The 25,460-nt window shown below is 33.5% G+C and overlaps 1 protein-coding gene across 4 annotated transcripts; it reads right to left on the bottom strand.

The window, feature by feature from the left end:
* Positions 1-14,913: 14,913 nt before the first annotated feature.
* On the bottom strand, positions 14,914-25,228 carry LOC128162400 (AAC-rich mRNA clone AAC4 protein-like). 4 transcript variants are annotated; one of them, XM_052825592.1, is made up of 4 exons: positions 24,930-25,228; positions 17,309-17,459; positions 16,361-16,397; positions 14,914-15,478 (listed from the first exon to the last, which is right to left on the bottom strand). In XM_052825592.1, exons 1-4 carry the CDS (start codon positions 25,164-25,166, stop codon positions 15,469-15,471), a joined length of 435 nt encoding a protein of 144 aa, XP_052681552.1. In that variant the 5' UTR covers positions 25,167-25,228; the 3' UTR covers positions 14,914-15,468. The 4 variants fall into 4 exon arrangements, 2 of the variants coding, with proteins under 2 accessions (XP_052681552.1, XP_052681551.1); XR_008240650.1 differs by lacking the exon at positions 16,361-16,397 and adding an exon at positions 21,868-21,906 and having other exon boundaries at positions 14,916-15,478; XR_008240651.1 differs by lacking the exons at positions 16,361-16,397; positions 24,930-25,228 and adding an exon at positions 22,589-22,686 and having other exon boundaries at positions 14,916-15,478.
* Between the last annotated feature and the right edge of the window lie 232 nt (positions 25,229-25,460).

Here is a 25,460-nt window from a genome sequence, read left to right on the forward strand (position 1 = left end):
TCGCGAACATTTTTTGTCTGATTGCTATGAAACTTTCAGGGTATGTAGATGATATTAATATCTCTAGACGTTTTTTTCAAATTTTTAAAATTCACTTCCGGTTATGAGTTATTGCCCTTTAATTGAAAATTGGGGGGTCTTTTGTCCAGAGTTGATCTCGGGAACTACAGATGATAGATGCATGAAATTTGGCGAAATTGTCGGTAACATTTTATAATTTTGCTGGCATGAAAATTTTGGTAATTTCTTTGTTAGTTTTTGAGCCATTTGTCGCCAAAGTTTAAGATTTTTTCGGGGCTGAAATTTTGTTGCTTTTTGTATTATAACCTTTAAACTAAAAATATTTTGTTAATACATATAGAACAAAAGTTGTTTAGAATAACGAGAGCTTTCATTTAAAATTAAGAAAAAAGGGCTGGCCCCTATAATTAGGGGTCAGCAGCTCATACACGTATTTTTCTGATAGCAAAAATCGTTATCATTTTATGAAAAAAAAATAATTCAGTTATTGTTAATATATTAAATAATGTCATTTGGTATCAAATTAAACAAGTTCTGTCCTATATTTTTTTTTCAAATTTCATAAAACAAATATGTGAGAATCGTACATGAACGAGTTAATATGTCTACATAGACACACAAGCGAACAAATGCCACATTAAGGCCCAGGCATTTACTGCATTACGTTGTGTTGCGTCTTAGATAAATTGTTGTGATTCAATTTCATTTTTTTCATCTATATCATTTATGAATTCAATGAACACACATTATTTAAACGTTCTATGTGCAACTTTTTGTCGGGGCGCCCCTGTTTGTGACCCCCGCGCGCGCGCGCCGAATGTAAACAGTAACGAACGGCATTGTAGAAAAGAGAGAGCCGTAATGCAGAAGAGAAGTTGTGTATTCTTTCGGTGTACACATGCATTTTCAATTTGCTGTGAAACATATGAACATGCACAGGGAACAATACTACATATTTGTTTAAGGAGGATATTTTTCTCGTGTGAATCGTTTACGAGGAAATTCTGACAGCCACACTTCTGTCGACGATCAGCCGTTGATAAGCTACGAGTAATAAAGGAGAAAAGATGGACATTAAAGTGTGTGATTTATGTGGATGTTACTGAAGAAGGTGAGGCTTTTACTCCTTTTAAAGTTAATTGTTAACTGGTTAAAATTTAGTATATAGTATAGATGTACATGTAAGTACGTGCACACTGTTAGATGTTTTTGTTATGGTGTGGGTGTTTGTTTACTAACGTGTAATTTTTACATGTTTCATGGGTGTTTAGACTCGCTCGAGGTTCATGGGGGACTGGAAAGGGTAACTGAATTTATCTATTTAAAAAAATAACAGATTGTGAATTTTCAACTCAAAATTCAAAGCAGGGTCTAATTAGAAACATATCATATATTCTTGTGCAGAGGACTCCAAATGTAGTCATGAATACCCTGTAGACATAACTTCAAGTAAATAAAATTGTATACTTCAGACTTCAGAGTTAAAACATAACTTTAATATCTTTATGATGCCGATCATTGTATCATTAAAGAGGTATAGCAGACCAACGGGTACCCGGTACATGTACTTGTACATGTAGGTTACAAGTTAGAACTATGCCTACCATTCTACCAGTTCACATAATTTTTCTTGTTTAGCAGTTATGATGTGTACTTAAATTGTCCTTGTTAATGTTTTAAATGTAATTTTTTATTCTCTTTTTTTAATCTGACTACTGGCAGTACTGGCGTGCGAGCAGTTCTCGCCGAGGACCATTTCTCGCTGGTGCACTGTTACATCATATTTTCGTATATAATTTTATGTGTTGATAAAATGACGTAACAATGCACTGGTGAGAAATGGTACTCGGCGAGAACTGATCGCACGCCAATATTGATTAATTACAGACAAAAACTGAAGGTTGCGAGTGTTATTTTTAATTGAACAACATTGTTTAAAATAATTCTTTATATATGTGACGATCAGACCGGTTTGAATACCAGTGCCAGATAGCTCAGTTGGTAGAGCACCTGACTAGAGATTCAGGGGGCCCAGGTTCAAATCCCTTCATTATTTCTCCCATCCTGTTACAATATTGGTGTTGTGACCAACCCCTGGAACTAACAGGTTAACTCGATCCTGCCAGGGATGATCTTCGAGGGTGAAGATCATTTAAGGGGGAGGAATGTGACGGTCAGACTGGTTGGAATACCGGTGCCAGATACATGTAGCTCAGTTGGTAGAGCACTTGACTAGAGATTCAGAGGGCCAGGTTCGAATCCCACTTTGTTCCGTCGTTATTTCTCCCATCTTTTACATATACATGTATATCAGATATATGACAGATGATTAAGGTCATCACATGTTTTGCAAGATGCAATAAGTGTTAAAAACCTTTACTTTACAACAGAATACATTTAAGTGAATATTTATGTTTCTTGTTATTATTTGGTGTAGTTTTCTTGACAGTGTCGCATAAACAATTTACCCGCTCCTAAAACACAAACTTTCTTTTTGTGGATTCAGCTTACCGCTGATTGGCTGCTGTTGCAGCAGACAAATAAGATATGCACGCACAAAACACAATGAACTTATCAGAGAATGAGTTGAGTTTATTTAAACTGTTGGAATTTGGGTATTTTTTTTAAAAATGTATACTTGTGACAAAACATATATGTGGTACATACAGCTGTAGCTTTATGAAGAAAATTTTGGTTAGACCATATATACCTATCATGCAAGTAAATGATATTTACAAAAAACTTGCAATTTATGGTGCACGAAATATACGCTAGTTTTATAAAGATTGACATACATGTAATGTACCACATTCTTTGAAAAATAATCTATTAAAAATTCTTCATTAAGTTTACTCATACATGTTTTATGCTTATTACACGTAGTATTGTTTTTAAAACATGTAATTTATAAGAAAATAAACAAAAACCCTCGCTAAATTTATTTGCAAACAAAAAATACACAGTAGAATTGATAAAAAATGGTATACCAGAAGCTAATACCAGTTCATGTACTTTGACGCTGTTCGGTGGGTAATATTCGTTTGTAATTTACGAATTGAAATATTGACTGTTGCACTACAAGTATGGTAATAAACTCTCTCTCTCTCAAACTCTCTCTCTTTCTCAATTTGATAAGTGTTTATACCTATGAAAATTTTTTAATATTATATTATGACTTGATATGCAAATTTTTGATCTTGTACTGCCTAAATGTTATGTCATGTATTGGGATATGTCATACTTATTACACTGCATGGTCAGTGTATTTTTTACAGAAATACTATGCATATGTTAATGTAAACACAGCTATTACTAGTACATGTATGTAAACACAGCTAATTATTTTTTTTATTTATTTCAGCTCAAAACAGACTCTTGTTACCACATGGCTTTTACCGGTACCTGTTGATTCTTGTGGGTCAGCTCCTGAGATTAACCTGTCAGCTCTATCCACATGCATATTCCTTGTGTTCTACAGACTATTTACTGGTAATTCAAATTAAATCCGATAATGCATGAACAATAATGGAACTTGAAGAAAGCATCATGCCATGTTGTGGTTTGTTTTTGATAAGAAATTATGAAAACAAAATTAGGGTAAGGCTGTTTAAAGAAATTCATAATTGCTGTGAAAATTTGTTTTTCAATAAAAGTATACAATTATGTTTCCTTTGTTTTTTATTTCATAAAGATATTAAGAGGTGTTTACATAATTGAACCCCCCCCCCCCTCTATTTAATTGTCTGCATTAAGATTACATGTAGGATATGTAAATGTACATTTGACTTTGAAATAACATCTGCTATGATAATTACTTTTGAAATGAACAAGAAACAACCTATTTCTACCTTTCTAAGGTATATATGCATAAAAAAGTAGAAAAACATGTCAAATTTGAACATTTTTCATTGAAATCAACTCTGTCTCCAGCTACCTGGGTGTGTTTGAATTTAATTCTAATTTAAGGCAGATGTCTAACTTGTAGGTTGTAACTTACTGTTTTAGCATGGTTAGAAGAAGACTAGAAATCAGAATAGATTAGATATTCACTAAATATGATTGTTAGCTTACTTTTTTCATGAAAACAAGAAATCACAAGCAGGATCGACAGCTGTCTATTTGTTAATTAAAATGGTACAAATCATACAATAAACAAATAAAGATCACATTTTAGAATCATTGATGATTGTTTTCAAATATGTGTGAGAAATGACTCAAGGAAATTGCCACATGTTTCATAAAATTAGGTAATTAAAACATTTCAAACCATGACTTTTTATGAAAATCAAAAGATTGGGGGGTGGGGGGTATACATGTAAGGGTATTTCTAAGTGATGTGAAGCTTTTATCATGATTATATCATGTAGGCATATGTTGTATTAAATAAGGTTTCTTTTTAAAGGTGGTTGAACAAAAGTTGAACTCTAAAAGGTCAGATAAAGATGTTTTACTATGGAGAACCCTGTAAATCTGTGTTTACTAAAGGAAATTGGAAATGGTGGGTTCACTTAAATGGCCATATTTTTATTAAACCTCAATGGAATTGGCAATATGTGGTATTCTTTTTCTCAGAATTGCATTAGCTTTCTTATTCTAAGACAAACCGTCTTTTCATAAAAATGTTAGTGTACTAAGTTAAAGATACAAGGAACAGTTTCGGATAAAGTACCGTCAATATTTTTGTAAAATTGAGAGTGACTGTACTTGAAGGTTTATCATTGTTGCGTAGATTCATGAAATGAATTTTAATGATTACCAATAGTTAGAGGGATGTCTCTTGTTGGAATTGGTAAGCAATATTAAGGCCCCTAATTTTAAGTACATGAGAAGCAGAAATAAATTGTGAAACTTGCGGCTATGACAGATATGTTGACTTTACAGTGAAATTGAAGGTTACAAACGGGAGGTTATATAACATGAAATGTAGGTGGATGGGATATTATATGCCTATTTAGTATTTACTGGGTATGAGGACAATAGCAAGTTTATTGTCCCCCAAGACAGCAAATATTTAATGAGGCAAAGCCAAGGGAAATAGTAGCTGTTGAATGGGACAATAAACTTGCTATTGTCCGAATAGTCAGTTAATTGGTATTTCATTATACAGAAGAAAACTTTATTTGTCAGCGATGCAGAATTTCTTGATGATAAACAAATTAGAGTTAAATCAAACTTTGTATTTAATGCGGCGATCTTATTAGGTCAGAGGTGTTCCGAGTTTAAGGTGATATGGGACACTTCCATGTTGTGACGTATTGATTATCGAAATAAACAATAAAATAAAGTGTAATTATATAAGTACATGTAGTTTCTTTTCAAAAATGGTCACCTAACTCCTTAGCACAGTGGGTTAGAGGGTTTACTAGGAACCTGTAAGTCATGAGTTCGAATCCCGCTGGGGTTTTTACAATTTTTACCTTTTCAAATATTTTTAAAAGCTATTTTTTGGTTAAATATTGTAAAATTTGAAAATTCTAAACCGGTGAAAAGTTTTCAATTATATAGTACTTTAATCCACATTAATATCGACAGATGTCCCATACCACCTTAAAAAGGAGGGAAATCAAATTCTGCTGATGAATGGTTTTGATGACTATTCACTATGGGCAGATAGCATGGATACTATTTTAAATTAGATAAAAAGGCATGTTTATGCGGGCGCCTTCTAGTGATCAATTTGTCCGTCTGTCCATCCGAGATGGCTTGACAGGAGCATAGCTTCTCTCCCTTTGGCCCAATCTGGCTCATACCTCATCCACAGGGTTCCTTTGGTTGAAGGATGTGCAGTGACCTTGAACCATGTTTTTAGGTATAAGGTTAAGGTCATAGTAGAATTATATATATAAAATCCTTGTCTGGGGCATATCTTTTTTCCCTTTGGTCCAATCTGGCTAATACTCACAGAGTGTCTCTATGGTTAAACGATGTGCAGTGACCTTGCATGAAATTTCTAGATAACGGGTGAAGATCATATCGGATCATGCAAAAATCCTTTTTTGAGAGCATATATAATTTCTACTAACCCCTATTTGGCTCAGAATTCACATAAGCAGAGCTTTTGAGTAAAGGGTGAAAGGGTGTGTAGTGACCTTGAATCTATTTTCAGTGAAAAGAAACTGCGAAGGTCATACCAGAATTATATTTTTAAAAATCCTTGTCCGGAGTATAGCTTCTCTCTCTTTGCTCCATTCAGCCTCATACTTCACCCACATGATGCCTTTGTTCAAAATATATGCAATGACCTCGAATGATATTTGTAGATGGAGAGTCAAGGTCATATCAGATCACACAAAAATCCATATTTTAAGAGCATAGATATACTCTCCTTTTAGCCCCTATTTGGCTAATATTTTTCCTTGACAGAGTTTATTGGTTAATGGCGTGCAGTGACCTTGAACCAAGTCCGTCAATGTGAAGGTCATAGCAGATCTTTTTAAAATTAGTTTTAAATAGTAGATTATTTTCCAAATATGCTTAATCTTGGTCAGATTGAGCAAAAATGCATGTATGTTAGGGGGAATGAAATTGAATTAAAAGTTCTATGCCAGCTGGAAAAATTTCAAGTTATAGGTCAAGGTCAAAGCAGAATTCTCTGAAATAACATAAGCGGGGCCCTTTGAAATGTTCACCATTTCAATGTTGTCTGGTTCATAGTAATTTTACATAGAAAATATTCACAGAAGTACAGTAAAGTAAAATTTACATCGATAAGTTTCTGACAATTAATGACGCAACGAGCACACAGTACGAAAGGTCAACCTTTTGAAAAGCAGTGAAGAGGAAAAGTTGCTCAGAATTATGTTTTAAACAAAATTGATTTTTTACATAAATTTTAATTTTGTATTCTGGGTTAAGAAAAAAGATGTTAGTTCAAGGTAAAGTAAACTTGTACCTAAAATGAAGTCAAATAAGTTAAGTCGTACTTAAACACATTGTTTTTTTTTTGTTAAGTCGTTCTTGAAATGGTTAAGGGGTTTTGGTTAAGTCGTACTTAAAAACATTCGGATCATGTTAAGTTGTACCAAGAATCATTCGATTTTTTTTATCTTTTTGTACTTAGGTTTCTTTGTTACTAGATTAAGAACTCTGCTTCTTAGACGTACTTCTAGCGTTGCTTTCGACATTAGCGGAAAACCCACTCGTTGCTTTGCAACGAGCTTTGCTCTAGTTTTTTTTTTGTTTCCTAGACGCGAACTTTGAGGCTTCATATCTTGCTCATTTCTGAACGGTTTTTGCTCAAATTTTCAGGGCTAATGTACTTTACAAAACACTATCTTAAGCAATTCATAAAGTTTAGAATTCCCTTTCCGTTAAAGAGTTATTCCCCTTTTAAAATTTTTTAGGGCCTTTTGTTTCCAGACAAAGGCTCTGAGACTATGATAGCAGGGAATGGGAATCCAACGAATTTGAATAGCAGAGACATTGTAGTGGTGCACATCGGTTTTTGTTTTTAGATTACGTTTTTTATTTAGGAAAAGGTAGGGGGTCAAAAAACAGGATTTAAAAAAGTGCAAAAATTTAGACATGTTTTCCTTTATATCTTTTAAACAAAAAATATTTTGTTAAGACATGTAGAATAAAAGTTGTACAGAATATTAAGGGCTTTCATTTGACACCAATAAAAAAGGGCTGGCCCCTTAAATTAAGGGCCAATGGCCCCTAAAAGTTTTTGCTTAATAACTCAAAAACGGTTAGGATTTTGATATGGCTGTCGCTGGAAAAGTTGTTTGTTGGGATCTCATAAAGGTCGTTACAATGTTATTTTGTATGAGATTTGTGTAGTATGAGTGTAAAAAGCTTTACATGTTAACATGTACCTGTTTTCATTTGACAAGTTATCGAAAGTCTTTGCGCGTACAACTGGCATAAAGTTACCGCAAAAAATGTATGCTGGTTTATACAAACGGCATTAATTCATAAGAATTTTTTTTTTTAGAATACGTGCTTTATTTTAGGAGTTTAAGTCATTGTTGTTAAGTTCTTATAATGCACAATCCTTAAAAAACGGGATTTGGAAAACAAATCATTGTTTTTCTTTTCTAGTAAACCACAAAATATGGAATTAAAAAAAAGCTATGCATTACATTTTAGTTATTAACTCCATGCATTTAAAATCTACCTTGAATCAGAGCTGTGTGTGTGTACCATTACGTAAACTCTCCCTCGCCCGCGGCCGAGAAAATCGGTCACCATGGTCGCGACTGGACTACCTAGCGATCAGCGGTTATCTAATACACGAGAGTTGCGTCTCTCATATATGACTTTATTTATTCGCAAACTCAAGAATTGTTTTCGTTTTAATTATACATATTTTTTTATGGATTAAACGATTGGGTGTCAATTAAGAAATCGTTCAGTTAATTAATAAAGGAATGTCATTTTCAATCTAAAGCAATAATAGACATAGATCAATTGTGGGTTTTAAGTTTAAAATAAATAACTTCTATTTGATAGAGTATGGTCATTATACTGCAATCTTTTCAAAGCTTCCTGGGTTCTGAGCTGTGCGGGTCTGTGCGTTGTACCTTTACGTAATCTATCGTTCGCCCACGGCCGAGGTGCACTACATAGCGGTTATTTAATACACAAGATTCGCACACCGAGACTCACACTTCCATGCATATGAACGTGTTTGAGTTAATATAGCCGTAAATACAAGAACTGTTTTAATTTTATGTTATCAAAGTTTGTCCATTTTGTATTTTTTTTAATTAAATTTGAGTGTAAATGAATATTAATGAACGATATTACTCCAAATCGGAAACATCGTCAGACATAAATTAATGGTTGGTTTGTTTATGTAAAATATTTTATAAACTGTACAAATAATGCTTTAAATCAACAACAACAAACCCTAAATATTAAACATTTAAATGATGATCATCCATCGCACATGGCTGAGGAGATCCGGCGCGAGTGGACAAGTGATCCGCGGTCGGTTCGTGATCTTCTACATGTACCTTATCACGCGTTCATGTTTCATATTTTGCACGGACACAACTATATTTTATTATGTTTTCAACTGTTGAAACGATAAATTTATTTTACGTGTACAGTTGATTAAGCATTGATGTATACGATAGCGTACAAGGTAGTTTAAAAATCAAATCAAATTATAATCAAAGTTCCATGTTACATGTTTGCGGTAGGTGCTAGCACGATAAAAGAATGTCCTGAGTTGAGGCATTCGATGATTATTTAAAAGAATATTCACATGAGTTTTAAACAACTTTAGATTAGTGCTATCGGTCACATATTAATCACTTCTGTAGTTTTTTTACATGTTCGTTTCATTATGGAAGCGAACTCATTGCTGCCCCCTCCCTCTTCCCGCCCCGCTGACCGGAGCTCGCGCTGTATTTTTTTATTTTGGCGAAACGATATCAAGATCTGTCGAAAATCATTTTTGGTGGCTTCGCCTTATGTGTAACATTTTGTTTCACTTTCCCACCCGTTTGTTTATTCGGTCAGTCTGTGTTAATTCAATCGCCACGTGCGACCCTTACATGTACATGTATAACGGCGTACATTGTATAGATTATCATGATCTATTTGAATTAAGTACCATACGTAAAGATTCCCATAATAATTAATTGCATGACTGTGTACATTGTAGGCAAATCCCTGTGAATTAATTACTTCTAAGACCTCTTGTTTTCCGTTAACAGTGGTTTAAATAATTATAATAATTACTTGTAAAAATATCTATAATCGGGATTCCAAAGAACTTACTTACTGCAATTCATAGAAATGATCAGTATGTTTTCTTTCTATGTTGACATTTAATTTTGTTCAAATAATTAATAAATTTTCTATCATTTAATTGTGTGCTTCATCAAATACTGATTCCGACTACCTTGAAGTCATTCATTTTTCCATTGGCTATTGACAAAAAAAGAGACGCTTGACCATCCAATGAAAACAAATACACAGAGTTGGATTGACAGGTTCAGCCAGGTGCAGGTCTCACCCGATGTCCGAGGTTATGTGTTTATGTGTGCCGCTTGTACAAAGCCGAATGGTCTTAGTAAGAGTTATCGATGTAAAAAAAAAAAAATACATGCTTATCAAAACATGCTCGTGTAAGTTAAAGTTGATTAAGGCTTGTTCCAACAGAAATCATGTTTTGCTAATTGTATTTAATATTTTTTATGTATAGCGAATTTTAATATTATACAGTCATTTTACCGGTAACGAATCAGTATGCGGTTTCTTCGTGCATGCAACTATTATTATCGGAATCCCAAATAATTATTTTTTTATGTTTAAATCGCGTTTCTTTGTCCTTCTAAACTGTAGTATCAAACTTCCAAAAATATAAAGGAAGTAATTTCAACACCCCCTCCATTTTCCTAGTTTCGAATTCGTTTCCCAGTATCGAATTAAGCGCCCTTTATACTTCTGACCGAATATTTTGAGGCGAATTAATTTCAAAAATATACTAGAGGTACATTTTAATAGAGAATAAATGAAGAAGGAAAAACAATAATGGGAATATGTCCTTTAAACAAATAATATGATCGTTATTTTTATCATACCGTTTTCCCGTCAAATTAAATCTGGACTTGAACAGTTTTCATTTGCGTTACTTTATAATATTGAATTATCATAAAAACGCTTTATAATAGTAATTGATGATAAGTAGATGCCATTTCCCTTTGTTTTTCCCGTATATCTATCAATATATGAAGCCAAATAATACTTCTGTCGCAATGAACCGAAACTAGGAAAACTACACGTGGTTCTATTTGAAGTCGTAATTTCATTCAAAGCTCCATTATTATTTGATATGATGCATTATCTTTTTAAATGAATTATATTTACTTATTATCCACTAAATAGGGATCAATAACAAACTTATTTTCATAGTAAGGCTTAATTGTTTTCACATTTTCGTTTTTTCTGCTTTGAACTTCCGGCAGCTCATATCTGGGTCACATTTTTAATTTGTAAACAATTCGGTAAATAATCGTGCAAATGGCAAACAACTTCACGCACTGATAGAATATTTATTTCTGTTTTATAATTACCTAGCTATGATTTTTTAAAACCTCAACTTCGTCTTCCACTAGTAATTTTTCTAAAAATTATTCGATTCTGGCAAATATTCGTTGTAAAAAGATAAGTATATAATTTCCTCTAGATTTTATTTCATGAAAATACCTACAAAAGAGTTTTGCCAATTACAAACAGTTTAAGGTACATGTAATGTAAAACACGGGCGCCATTATGAAACAAATTGTCAGAGAGTTCCGAATAAAATCTGATTAACGTTTCACATGGTTCTCGCACGCTTTGCTCGAAGCGATTCACACGCTTTGTCCGAAACTCTGCACGCTTTGTCCGAAACGCTAAACGGTTTACACGAAACGCTTCACGATTCACACGAAACCTAAACGGTTAACGCGAAACGTTTCTTGCACGTAAGTCGCACGCTTTTTTGGTGTAGTAGTAAGTTTCAGGGTCTGTAAATTTTGTCAGCACGCAACAATTCTAAATTGTTCACTGTTTTCAAAAATTTAGAAATATTTAGATAAAGAAGTTATCTTAGAGAAAATGTTACGTGTTTTGTAAACGGGTTCGGTTTTTAAAAAAAAACCACAATTCCTGACATGACCCATGAGTACATACTGTTTACAACAATGCTTGCTACCCTCTGAAAATTTAATTCGCCAATAAATATCTCATTTTTTAATTATGTTTGTTACGATTACATAAACTGTGTGCGACAAATAGTTTTCCTAAAACATTTTCTTATTTTCTTTTTCAATACACGTTGTATATGCAGGCTTTCAATCACAACACGTTTTTATAACAAAAACAGAACTGAAAGTTTAGTAATTATAATCGTTTGACACCACATCACATATATTTTTAACTCGCAGCAACAACGGAAGACCTACTCGTGGCTTTGCCACGAGCTCTGCTCTAGTTTATGTCTCTGATTTGATATTTTTCTTCTGCCATTATTTAAATAAAATTTTTAAAATTTTCATTTCGAACCTAGCATATTGCAAAATTAATTACTAGCGTGTAATTAAAAAATTAATTTTGAATTATCATGTTTAAAACTGAATGAGGTATAAGAAAAATAAATACCCGAATTAACGTCATTGTGGACACGGCATATGTGATAATTTAGTCATCGTAATTAATTGTGATCCTATACGGAACACATTCCTTATTTTTTTAAAAGACTAAATGATATATAAAAACACAGGGGACAAGCCCGTTTTAACATTAATTTCAATGGCCCCTGTGTATAAAAAGGAAAAATGTAACTTCCCAAAATTTTGGAAATCCTATTCTGGTGGGGGGGGGGGAGGGTTGACCATCGTTGACCAATAATGACGTACACGTATAAATATGAGATGGTGATCCTATCTAAATATGTTTCGTTAAATGCTATAGTTACAGCTGTTATTTTTTTTAAAGCTACATGTGCCAGATGGCTTGCACGGGAATTACAGAACACTTTACACTTTGAAGATGGCTTAATTGCACGGGAATTAACACTTTACACTTTGAAATAATACGATGCTTAATACGTAGAACCATATATTTTTTGTTCATTTTTGTATACAATGAATCCACAAATTTCTTAACTTCTTGACATATTCTTTAAAGTGAAATAAAAAAAAACCATAGGCTGGATATTTAGAAGAGCGAGCTGGGAAGAAATTCTTAAGTGGATGATATATAAACATGTATGTGGCCCTATTTCTTTGTTGCCGCTGATTGCAAAATAATTGCAATTAATCTCCCTTATTTTATTTCAAACCATCGAGAAGGTACAGTACAGAATTTATTCAAAATTTCTATATTTTTTTTGTCTCTTATGTAAAATTTCACTATAATATTTTTATCACTGTTCCAAATAAGAATTTAACATTAAAGGCTGTTTTGAAAAAAATAATTGGGGAGCCCCCCCCCCTCCCGATTCAACTTCCCCGTTCTGTACACATCATTCACACACATCATTCACACACACACACAGTTTTTTTTATCTGGGTCAGAGTTCGACCCCTTTGCGTCTATCCAACAAAACTAAAGTCGCGCATTCAAGAAACAAATTGGCCTATGTTATGTCAAGTCTTGATTTCTGTGTATACCATAAATATATGTAAGTTCCCAGTAAATATATTCACTCTGCGTAATCATTCCATATTATTTCATTGCAAAAATATAATATATTGATGCAAGCCACTGAACTCCAACCGACTTGGATCCGCCTTTGCGCGTCCACCACCTCGATCACTCTCATTTTTGCTATTTTGGGCTGGTTTATCGAAAATCACGTGTTGAAGAACCAAAGGTTTTAGCACTAGCAGTTATTCTGGTGCAGGCGTTTTGTAGCTTATTGACAAAATATCTTAATTTATCAGTATTGTAAAAATTGGGGTTAATAATAAAGTATACTCTGAATTCTAACTTTAAGAAATAAAGTCAGATACACTATTGTTCGGGTGACTAAGCCCATGTTGACATGTATACAAAATATGCGTTTGCATCGTCTATAAAGTTCTACTTATACTTATTATTACTATATTTTAAATAAGGATGTCAACGGGTATTTGACTCGACTATCGTTCGGTCACAACGACCATCGACAAAAATTTTCTTAGTTGACTACTCGTTATAAAGTAAATAGAAATTCAAAACGATTTTTTTTTCTAATCGCGGCACTTTTTGGGCTACAAGTGAAAATAACAGCTACAAGTGAAAATAACAGTTTTCTTTTCTTGGCAAATTTGATTCATAAGATACACTCTGTTCCATCAAACGGGTGCCCCCCGTATAATTTTTAGGTGGCTAAAATCTCTTGATTTTGTAGATCAAATTATTATTTTTAAAAGCAGTACTTCGGCAGACATGTACTTGACATTTGATTTGCCTAAAATGTTAGAGCGCAGTGATGTGTAAGCGTCACAAGAAAAGGGAGAAGCTATAATTAAGACATTTTTAACGGATTATCGATAATGCCCTCGGGGTCTTATGCGTATTATGGTATATTTTATACACCGGAAAGGCAATGTGTACCGTTATATAAATAAGCTTGCATATGATTTTTTTTTTAAATATAAGTCGAGGTGAATGCATGCAATGGAATGTACAGGTCCCTTCGTATTCTGTGATGCAAAATCATTACTGCGCACATGATATGAATATTTTCTTATCATATAAAGAATAACTATTAAGAGTGTCAACTTAAAAGACAAAGAATAATTCACCAAGCAAGTAAGATTATATGGTATAATATCACAAATAGATATTTTTTATTCTTATCCCTACCTAACTATAATGCCAATATCTATAAATGTCCACGTGACCTGGGCCATATTCCGCTTTGCGAATATTCTTAAATTTTTATCGCACCATTTTAATAGAAAACCTTGCACATGAACATGCAAATTGAGATAATTTGATGCTTACATGTACAAAATACATATTTAACCAATATAATTTCAAAGATGTACTTTTTTTAAGATTGCAAACTGGCTAGTCGTTGGAGGAAAGTTGATCCTGCATATACATATACAAGTTTTTTGTTGTTTATTCTAGGGGGATCATTTTAATTCAAAACCATTCATCACCTGGAATTAATCGTCAAACCGCTTTGATGTTGACTGAAGCACTTGTCTAATTTTTTTTGTGGTGAGCGCGGAACATACGGGATTGATGATTTTTGTACTGTATAACCTAAGCCTTTGAAATAAAAAAAACTTGGTCTATGTTCATTGCCCACCCTTCAGAAGACCCTCTGTTGGTGCACAGTATGAACCAGATTGGCAAAGAAAGAGCAAAAAATGTTTAGAACAAGCAAAGTATATTGGACAAAGCAAAGTGATGCCCAACTGTCAAGTGATAAAAAAAAAGAGATGTTAAAATTTATTTGAAAGGCCTAAATATAAAATTTGGAGCATATAAAAGAGATATGTCCGATATATGTCTATAATAAGTTTTAAAAGATTATATATTGTTCTTGACAGGTTGGTTTTCACAGCTGAATAAAGAGTTGTTGTTGCAGACTAAGCCCTCTGATGGGAGGAAGGCACGGAGCATCTTTTCTCGGGTTAGGATTTTCTTCTTTATTTTTTTGTTTTTTGTTTTTTTGGTCTTTTTGGGCTTTGTTTTTGTCTTTTTGGGCTTTGTTTTTGGGGGGTTTCCTGTTCTTGCGCTTTGCGTTTTCGTGTTTTTCTTGCTTCGCTTGTAGAGCTTGCCCCCTCCGACGTTTTGTGTTTGGGAGATTGTAACATATTTTTGTCGTTGTTGAAGATGAAGGGTAATCCCCTAGAGATGACCACCAATGTTTCGTATCTAGGCTCTTTTAGTAGTTCGGTAGCATCTTCGGATACTATTTTAGCTATCTCTTCATTTTGAACCCAGACATGAAGAATCAGCCTTTCCCATTTTTCATTAGATTTGTGAAGCTTTTGTTTTTGTTTTTCAGTTGCAGCTGAAAGTATAAAACAAAAATCCTGTTCAGTTACATAACTTTTGTAATAAGGTGTGGTCTTCCTTTAATTTTGGCTTATTTTTTGTCACTGGTGATAATAAAGCAGAGAGTTTCATTTTTTCACCTAAATAAGGTTTTTTTAATTTGAGATATTCTATTAAGTTGTTACTCAATTTCTCTTAAATTAAAATTTTTATACCGTTGTGGTATTTTCTTTAACTAGACCCTATATATGAAAAGTAAACACTGAAAACGTAACATATACATGTATAGGCAATATTGTTTTGGGTACTTTTGTGCATGTTTGAAAACGATTTTTTTTTTCATTCCTGTGTTTCTCTGGAAGAAATGTCATTTAAGATATCTCTGATTTTTTCCATTTTGTCGATGTCAATTGTATTTAATTAATTGGAAGTTATATTCATTTTCATTACAATCGACCAATTTTTGCGGAAAAATTAACTTGGTACAGACTATGAACGTTCAATTGTTAAAACTTGCACTTTAACAATGGAAACATAATCAGGTAGCACCGTTGAGTGATTCATTGACTAGATTGTGTACCTTCTTTGAACACAGAGCCTATACATATAATTGTGGGTGAACTGAAGTATTTCATTTGTTAACTTAAGTCAAATTGCGTGATTTGTATAAAAATACTTTACAAATATTTTGACACTTACATAAATGAACAAGCTTATATTCAAACACACCATCTTATGACATTACAAGAACATGTTACATGTACATGTATTCAATGTTCGAAAAACTGGTGCAATACAATCAGTTATTAAATTCATAAACAATCTGTTATTAACTAAAGTGGGTGAGTAAGATGATTTATATAATCAGTGCACAAATCGCTGCAGAAATAAGACAAACCTGTAACAGTCTTTGTAGCCTAATTTACCTGCATTTTCTATAAAAAATAACAAATTAATTCTTGTTAATTATTTGCACTTATATTATCAATAAATAAATTATTGATATAGCATTGGATGATTAATATTTGACGTCGTCGTTTAACGACCACGATTTAATGGAAAAACACGGATTATACGAAATAAAACGGGTTGGGCAGTTTAGGCTTAAAAAATTGCAAAGCAGTTTATAAAAAAGCGTAAATTGTTTTAAACCCCTTTAAATACCGTATAAAACTAATAAATATTGAATTCATTCCTAAAATTTAATTTTTTGCTATATTAAAATGGCAGATTAAAACGGTCATTTGACCTCTAAAATGATATCAACATATACAAACGTAACGTCAAGTGGATTGATATGTTTTTGACGTTAGTCTTACTTTGCCGTAGGTAACATTTTTTATACGATTTAAAAATTCTTTTTAGCCAATCAGAAAGCGTATATGGCGTTACAACAAAAATTAATTTATTAGTGCATAACATAAAGGTTCGGCCACGCGATGCGACTTTTCATTCGAATTTCAATCGATTTGCTCAGGTAATTTGATTTGAGTCGATTGTTGAGGTGGAAACACGATACGAATTTCGATTAATAAAACATACTCAACACTTTTGTTGTACGGGAAAAGTCATTGTGACGTCACAATTCTCACTAGAGAGTGAATTGAAAATCGGACGCACATTAGATTTTCAACCGAATTTCAGACTTAGTTTTCGACTTAGGTTTTTACACGGTACGATTTTAGTGGAGAGCGACTCAAATGAGAAAATCGGATGGAAAATTGCATCGTGTGACCGCTTATTTATTGAAAACTCGGTAAAAGACATCAGACATGATTGATAATATCATTTATACATTTTTAGTAGCTCATGTGGATAAAATCGCTCAGCCATATCCTTGACTCACCTGCAATACCGTCCAATTTCCTTTTAAGTAAGTCCTTTGCATTTTTATTCATGGCACGAGTGACTGATACTGCCACTACTTTGCTATGAATTTCACAAACGTAATCAACGAGTGGTCCACCGTCCAGATGGTTTTCAATCTCATTCTCTGTCTAAGAAAGAAAGTATTCTTTTTATTAGATGTCATGCACAGACCTAATTTCTCAATGTTTACCCTAGCTGCAGGACTGTAGCTCCCGGTCTTAAAAAATTCGGATGGACGACCTAAGAGCTACAGTGCCTCCCATAGTAAAAAACTGCAATTTACGGCGCACAAAAAATTGCGCTAGTTTTGGGCTTATTAACCTTATTTTCACACAAATTCTGTAAAAATAATTAGTACCATTAAATTCTTCAGCAAATTTACTACTGATATCGTCACTTCACTTGCCTCAGATTTTGATAACCGACCTCGGAAAAAGAAGTATGTTAATTTATTAATCGAGAGTCGCAATTTTTAAATGTAAACAAACTTGCACCTCTTTAATTTACAGGGCTGGTGATGGTGTTTAAAAGACTATCAGAAGTATGTGAAGTGACGATATCTGTAGTAAAATGTCCGAGGAATTTTTTGTGATCAAAGATTTGTACAGAATGTGTTCGTAAATGAGATTAATCGGTCCAAAACTAGCGCATTTTTTTGTGCGCCGTAAATTGCAGTTTTTTACTATGGGAGGCACCGTAGCTCCCAGGTCGTCCATCCGAATTTTTTCAGACCGGGAGCTACAGTCCTGCAGCTATGTTTACCCCAATACAATTCTTAAAAACTAAAATAAAGAAAAAAGACATAAATATAGCTTTCATCACACAATTGACTACTAATGAACTGGCTTACTTTAAAATTTCAAAACCACAAACTTAAAAATTTTATTATAAATACATGTAATTGAACAAAGATACAATAAATTTCACTTATCTTTAATGAAATAACACAAATCTTCAATTCAATTAAAGTAAGTTCAATTGAATTTATATCTATCCCTTATACATTTGAAGATAGGTATGCTTTATTTAAAGATAGAAAATTATAATGAATTAAGACATGTACAATTTGAACATATCCACAAAGATATACCTAGGTTTAATTTGTTTTTGTTATTGAATATAACGCAGGCTCCCTCGGAAATTTAACATAGACAGAAAAGCACAGAACATGCAAAGCAACGACGACGCGAATAAAAGCCTAAAATGAAATATGCAAATAGCATAATGTATTCAAAATAAACCTATATTGAAAAAAGCGATAGAAAAATATATACCAAACGTTAAGAAAATGAAATTAGTTTAATAGGCTATATATTTACCTAATTTACTCGGTTGCGTTATTAAATTGTAGACCTTTTTTGTAAGCCTAGTGCTACTATTCACTTTCGAATGACAACATCACCTTTGAGTAATTTTATGAAAAAGAATCTAATCATTTTTCACTATGATTACCATGGTTAAAATTACTCATATTATTGTATATGTTTATTAAAGATATATTCACGAAATACCAAGTGTAGTTTTTTTAATTTCATATAGGCGTATGTATATTTTTTTCAAAATAGTTTCCACACGCCGGGAAGAAACGCCTGTTGTCTTAAAAGCTTACTAAAAAGGAACCTTAAAAATTTTTGGAGAATCTCTAAAAAAATTCTAAATAGTTTTAATCTCTAAATCCAAAAATAGTATTTGATTAAATTGAAAATTTTTTAATTTAATTAATAACAATATTTTTTATGACTTTTTTCTCGAAAATACTTGAAAAACGTGAAACATACCGGAATCAATAGACGACGTATTCAAACATTTTATGGGGAGTAGTTGTTATTGTCAATATCTTGATAACTAAAGACAGGTTAATTCAATTGCACCTATCTTAAAATCAATTATACCAATCTTTCATTTGTTGTATTTGTAACTATCTTCAAATTATTTTGTACTGAATAGAGACATGCAAAACAGAATTAAACATATCTGCAATTCTTTTGGAGATAGGTACAATTGATTTAAAGACAGGAACCATCGATTTTAAAATAGGTATAATTATGGGCAGATAGGTAAAAATATTTGAATATATGTTAATTTGGCGTTTCATACAAGTAAGGGGAGCAATGAGGTAATTTGAAGTTGAACTACCTCGCATTATCATAAGATACTAGAATTTACCTGTGCACACACACGTTGATCAAGTACGACGGATACAATGTTGGCGAAACCACCCCTATACCCTTAGTTTAAATACGTCCCTGTTTTATGTGTTTGTAAACAAATTTTATCCCCCCCCCCCCCCAAAAAAAAAAAAAAGAAGAAGAAGAAACACAGCCAACGGCCCATGGGCCTTATCGGTCACCTTAGTAACAGCAGTGTAGCTCTTGCAATGTACATTCGTGTGCATTACAGGGCTATTGAATTATTGTTGTAGCTTTATGGTGCAGTGGACTTATCTCTGAAGTGTAGTTAGATTTGACCAACCTCAGCCTTTTAAAGATACTAGTATAACCTAGGGTTCTGTACATTTCTGAAACATGTAGATGTGCTATTGATGTGCAAAATTAAAATTTCATCTTGAAAATTGTGCGATGAGTTACTAGTATCCAGACAAATGGTATACCTTTTATGATATATTTTGCAAAGAAATGATTTAAAAAACATTTTTTTTTTTTTTTTTTTTTTAGATTTTTTTTTTCTAAAAAAAAAAAACAAAGTACAAATTCTATGCATATCTCTGACAAATGTTTACAGGTAATTAAAAAAAAAAGAAAACTTTGTAGAAGGTATTCAGACGAGTGTGTCCAATATTTTGCAAAAAAGACAAAAAAGTCCAAGTACAACAGCTGATATTTGTCTCATTGATTAACAAAAACCCAAACCCAAGCACTATGAATTTTTGGGAGTTGATTCACTAATCTATGCACTTACTCTGGCAAACCGAAACTGAAACAGTGTTTGGACCTAAGCACTAATCACCACCGCTGACAAGAGTTAGTTCTTGAAAAAAATCGATAAATTCGATGTTATATACGCTGAAGCATTTTTTAAAAAAGGAAACTTATTCATAAATACTTAAGAAATAGTCAGTTTTTGAATAGTACAAACAATTCAGAAATTTGTTGCAGTCGTATGTATTCCTACGCCAGAGTTCAATATAGTCTCGTTCATATCTCCGACAGGCAGAGAGTCAGTCTATATTTAGAGGTCGCATCATCAAGCTATCACGTGACCTGGTATCTCTTACTTGTCGGAGATTAACGGAGACAGCAGAGCATCTGGTTGAACGAGACTAGAGTTCATAATTGGTTGGATCCATACACTTTCTGAAATATTTCGAATACCGATACATAGTTTGATTAAATCAATGCTATTAAAATATTACACAACATGATTCATAAGAGGTTTTTTCGAAATTCTTGTCGGAAAAGTCCGAGAATCCATATTATAAAAATGTGCCTAATTCAAATAGAGATTATAAGCTACTTGCCAAGGAGAATAACATATCGTTGATTTTAAGATAAATAATAATCGATAAAATCAACTCCCGTCAGTACTTCAGTACTTTGATTGATATATGCACTCTTCCTCATGATAACTATGTACTTAGAGTTTATCTGCTTAAAATTTAGGATTAAATGAGAAGATTTTTAAAGAATTAATGCTTTTCACTATATAATCATTAGAGCCCCACCCTTACACAAGAACCACTGACTCAGGGGCATAAAATTCACAATTTTGGAAGAGGCATTCTTCCTCACTGTTACTTTGTACTTCGTTTATATGCTTAAATCCAGGAGCAGAGAAGATTTTAAAAGAATTAATTCATTTTCACTATATAATCATTAAAGTCCCACCCTAGCGCCGAAGCCCCTGACTCTGGAGCAATGAATTTCACAATTTTGGTAAAAAGCTCAATGCTTATTACAATAAAAGCCAGCAGTTTGACTGCTTGATTTCCAGGAGTAAAGAACAAGATTTTTTTTAAAGATTGCAATTATATTTATGGTTTAACCCCACCCCTCAGGCCTCAGGTTCCTTTTACCAATAGATGTAATATTTGGTTGAAAGTGGTTTAATGGTTTTAGAGAAAAAGCTAAGATGTTTAAAGGTTTACGACGGACAAAAACAGATAGCAGTAGGTCAACTAAGTAACTTATATGACCTAAAAACAAAACAAAAACAAACAAACGTTTTAACAAGTTTCATGTGTGTGACTGAAAATGGTATTTTCGAAAAGAATGCGATGTGCAGAGAGGGTATATTATGCTGTTTGTCTTTTTTAATATGAAAAAAAACCCTAAACCTGCAAATGCAAAGCTTATGCGTTTAATTAAAGACACCGTTAGTGCAATGACCTACACAGAGAGAGAGAGAGAGAGAGAGAGAGAGAGAGAGAGAGAGAGAGAGAGAGAGAGAGAGAAATAAAGAGATAGATAGTGTGTGTTATAAGATGTGTATGGAGGGTAATCGTGTTCAAAAATCCAGACATGTAAACATGTAAATCCTAATATGCAATCGTATATCAAGAGAATGTATAAAAAATACCAGTGAAGAATTCGATCGGCCTCAGATATCTTCAAAGAACTGGAAAAAATTACATATAATGACTTTGTTTGAATGTACGTGTATATAGTTATACACACATTTTTATTGGAGAACAAGCAACAAATTGTTAAAGTATTTCAAAAAATGACAAAAATAACAAGAGAAAGCTGTCAATGTAACATCAAAACGGGTTTTCTTTTGTGTGAACAGTATCCATAATCCATTTGTCAATCCTGAATTGATAAATACCACCTATCCAAAGAAATGGGATACTCTATATGCAATGTTTTTGCCAAAAAATGACTAAGTTCGAAAACTGATATTTTAAAAAAATTATCAGAATTCAAAATCCTACCGATTTGCATACCAATTATTATATATGTATTTAACTGATCCACAAAAGAACAATTACTTCGTATCTTGAAAACTGTACGAGGTGTTATCGGTACACTAAGGGTACTTTTTTGGCAGCAACTCGCACGCCCGCCATTTTTACTATTTCAATAATCGGAAAACCCGGTTAAACATTCTCTCTCAAAATTCTTAGAATTCAGAAGCAATGGAGCTACTAGATAGAATGTTCTATCGTTAAAATGACAGATGTCCTACGGACCCGGTTTAACGATAGAATTCGTCCCATAAACTTGCTTCGTAGCAAATAAAAAAATTACATCGCACTGTATCTGGCCTAATTTTCATATGATTGATCTCAAATACCTACATTGTTGCTTTTTTATAATCCCATATTACCAGATTAACTGTTTTTGCAACGAAATCACTGCCACTTTAAACATCACGTTTGAAAATTCACTGTTTATGGTCGCCATGTTAATGATAAAATCCGAGATATTCCGAGTGCGCTTTCTGACAAAATGGCACACAGGGGCTCGTCACGAAATTTTTCCAACCTTTTATATATACCACCTCTATACTATAAAATGTGTATTTTATAGTATAGAGGTGGTATATATAAAAGGTTGGAAAAATTTCGTGACGAGCCCCTGTGATGGCAGGCAAATTCAAACGTGTATATTAACAAGATGCCATGGTACGACTCATTAAATGAATATTTTGTGGATTAAACTACTATGCATGTTCTTAAAGGTTTTTAATGTATAAAAATGTGTTTTTCCCATGCAGAATATTTTTAACAGACCACAGGGGCTCGTCACGAAATTTTTCCAACCTTTTATATATACCACCTCTATACTATAAAATACACAAGGGAGGAATCAAAACTCGAAAAAATCGCTACCTCCCGATTTCGGTCGCCTCGTATTTATTCTTCTAGGACGTTAAACCCTGCACTCTAGGTATCATTAGATCGGGAAATGACCATAGTTTTTAGGAATACTTTCAAAATTTAAACATCGGCAACAATTTTAGAAGTTTTCACGCATTTTCTTCCAGTTTACTCTCCGGTGACACTTTCTTCGATCAGATGTTGCGCACCAAATTTATTCATGCGCTCTCATTGGTTAATTTTGTTGATCAAGATAAATCGTACGTTGACTAGTATTTTAGAGGGATATTCAAAAGATGAGTGAAGAAGTTCTTATTACGTGGTGAGTATATTTATTAATTTTCATATTTATGTAGAAATATTTTAACCATACCTCGGACATTCGGTAGGACGTGACTATGTATTTCTTGCATCAAAGCAAGTTTGAATATCGTTTGAAAATCCCTCTAAAATACAAGTCCGCGTACGAGTTATCTTGAGCAACATTGAATTGACCAATGAGAGCGCGACATCTGATCGAAGAAAGTGTCACCGGAGAGTAAACTGGAAGAAAATGCGTGAAAACTTCTAAAATTGTTTCCGATGATTAAATTTTGAAAGTATTCCTAAAAACTATGGTCCTTTCCCGATCTAATGATACCTAGAGTGCAGGGTTTAACGTCCGAGAAGAATTAATACGAGGCGACCGAAATCGGGAGGTAGCGATTTTTTCGAGTTTTGATTCCTCCCTTGTGTATTTTATAGTATAGAGGTGGTATATATAAAAGGTTGGAAAAATTTCGTGACGAGCCCCTGTGAACAGACCACAGGGGCTCGTCACGAAATTTTTCCAACCTTTTATATATACCACCTCTATACTATAAAATACACAAGGGAGGAATCAAAACTCGAAAAAATCGCTACCTCCCGATTTCGGTCGCCTCGTATTTATTCTTCTAGGACGTTAAACCCTGCACTCTAGGTATCATTAGATCGGGAAATGACCATAGTTTTTAGGAATACTTTCAAAATTTAAACATCGGCAACAATTTTAGAAGTTTTCACGCATTTTCTTCCAGTTTACTCTCCGGTGACACTTTCTTCGATCAGATGTTGCGCACCAAATTTATTCATGCGCTCTCATTGGTTAATTTTGTTGATCAAGATAAATCGTACGTTGACAAGTATTTTAGAGGGATATTCAAAAGATGAGTGAAGAAGTTCTTATTACGTGGTGAGTATATTTATTAATTTTCATATTTATGTAGAAATATTTTAACCATACCTCGGACATTCGGTAGGACGTGACTATGTATTTCTTGCATCAAAGCAAGTTTGAATATCGTTTGAAAATCCCTCTAAAATACAAGTCCGCGTACGAGTTATCTTGAGCAACATTGAATTGACCAATGAGAGCGCGACATCTGATCGAAGAAAGTGTCACCGGAGAGTAAACTGGAAGAAAATGCGTGAAAACTTCTAAAATTGTTTCCGATGATTAAATTTTGAAAGTATTCCTAAAAACTATGGTCCTTTCCCGATCTAATGATACCTAGAGTGCAGGGTTTAACGTCCGAGAAGAATTAATACGAGGCGACCGAAATCGGAAGGTAGCGATTTTTTCGAGTTTTGATTCCTCCCTTGTGTATTTTATAGTATAGAGGTGGTATATATAAAAGGTTGGAAAAATTTCGTGACGAGCCCCTGTGAACAGACTTAAAATCGACGCGAAGCTGATCCGCTTCGCGGCTGCTACATTGCAAGTATATGGGACGAATTCTTACTGTGACCTGAGCGTAGCCTGGTCACGGTAAGATTATTCTTTCTAAGCCACACTTACCATTACAAGTTTAGCGCATCTATATCTATAAAAGATCTCATAAGAAATCGCCTCCGAAATCTCCGAATTCCCTCCAGCATTGGTGACTTGAATGATTTGCCGTGCATCATCCGAGAGAGAGGCTACGTGACAATTTGCTGTTTCAACAAGATCAATAAAGACTATCCCCCGTTCATTTTTTTCCAAAAACTTTTCTAAAACATCTTCGTTATTGATATCAAAGATTTCACCAGACATTTTTGCAATTTTCCTGACATTTAAGCATTGAGTCCAGAGGAAGTTGCGCGTTTTGCACACGGCACACAGGGGCTCGTCACGAAATTTTTCCAACCTTTTATATATACCACCTCTATACTATAAAATACACAAGGGAGGAATCAAAACTCGAAAAAATCGCTACCTCCCGATTTCGGTCGCCTCGTATTTATTCTTCTAGGACGTTAAACCCTGCACTCTAGGTATCATTAGATCGGGAAATGACCATAGTTTTTAGGAATACTTTCAAAATTTAAACATCGGCAACAATTTTAG

This window comes from Crassostrea angulata, chromosome 9, assembly GCF_025612915.1.
Source record: "Crassostrea angulata isolate pt1a10 chromosome 9, ASM2561291v2, whole genome shotgun sequence".
In the NCBI taxonomy this organism is placed as follows: domain Eukaryota; kingdom Metazoa; phylum Mollusca; class Bivalvia; order Ostreida; family Ostreidae; genus Magallana; species Magallana angulata.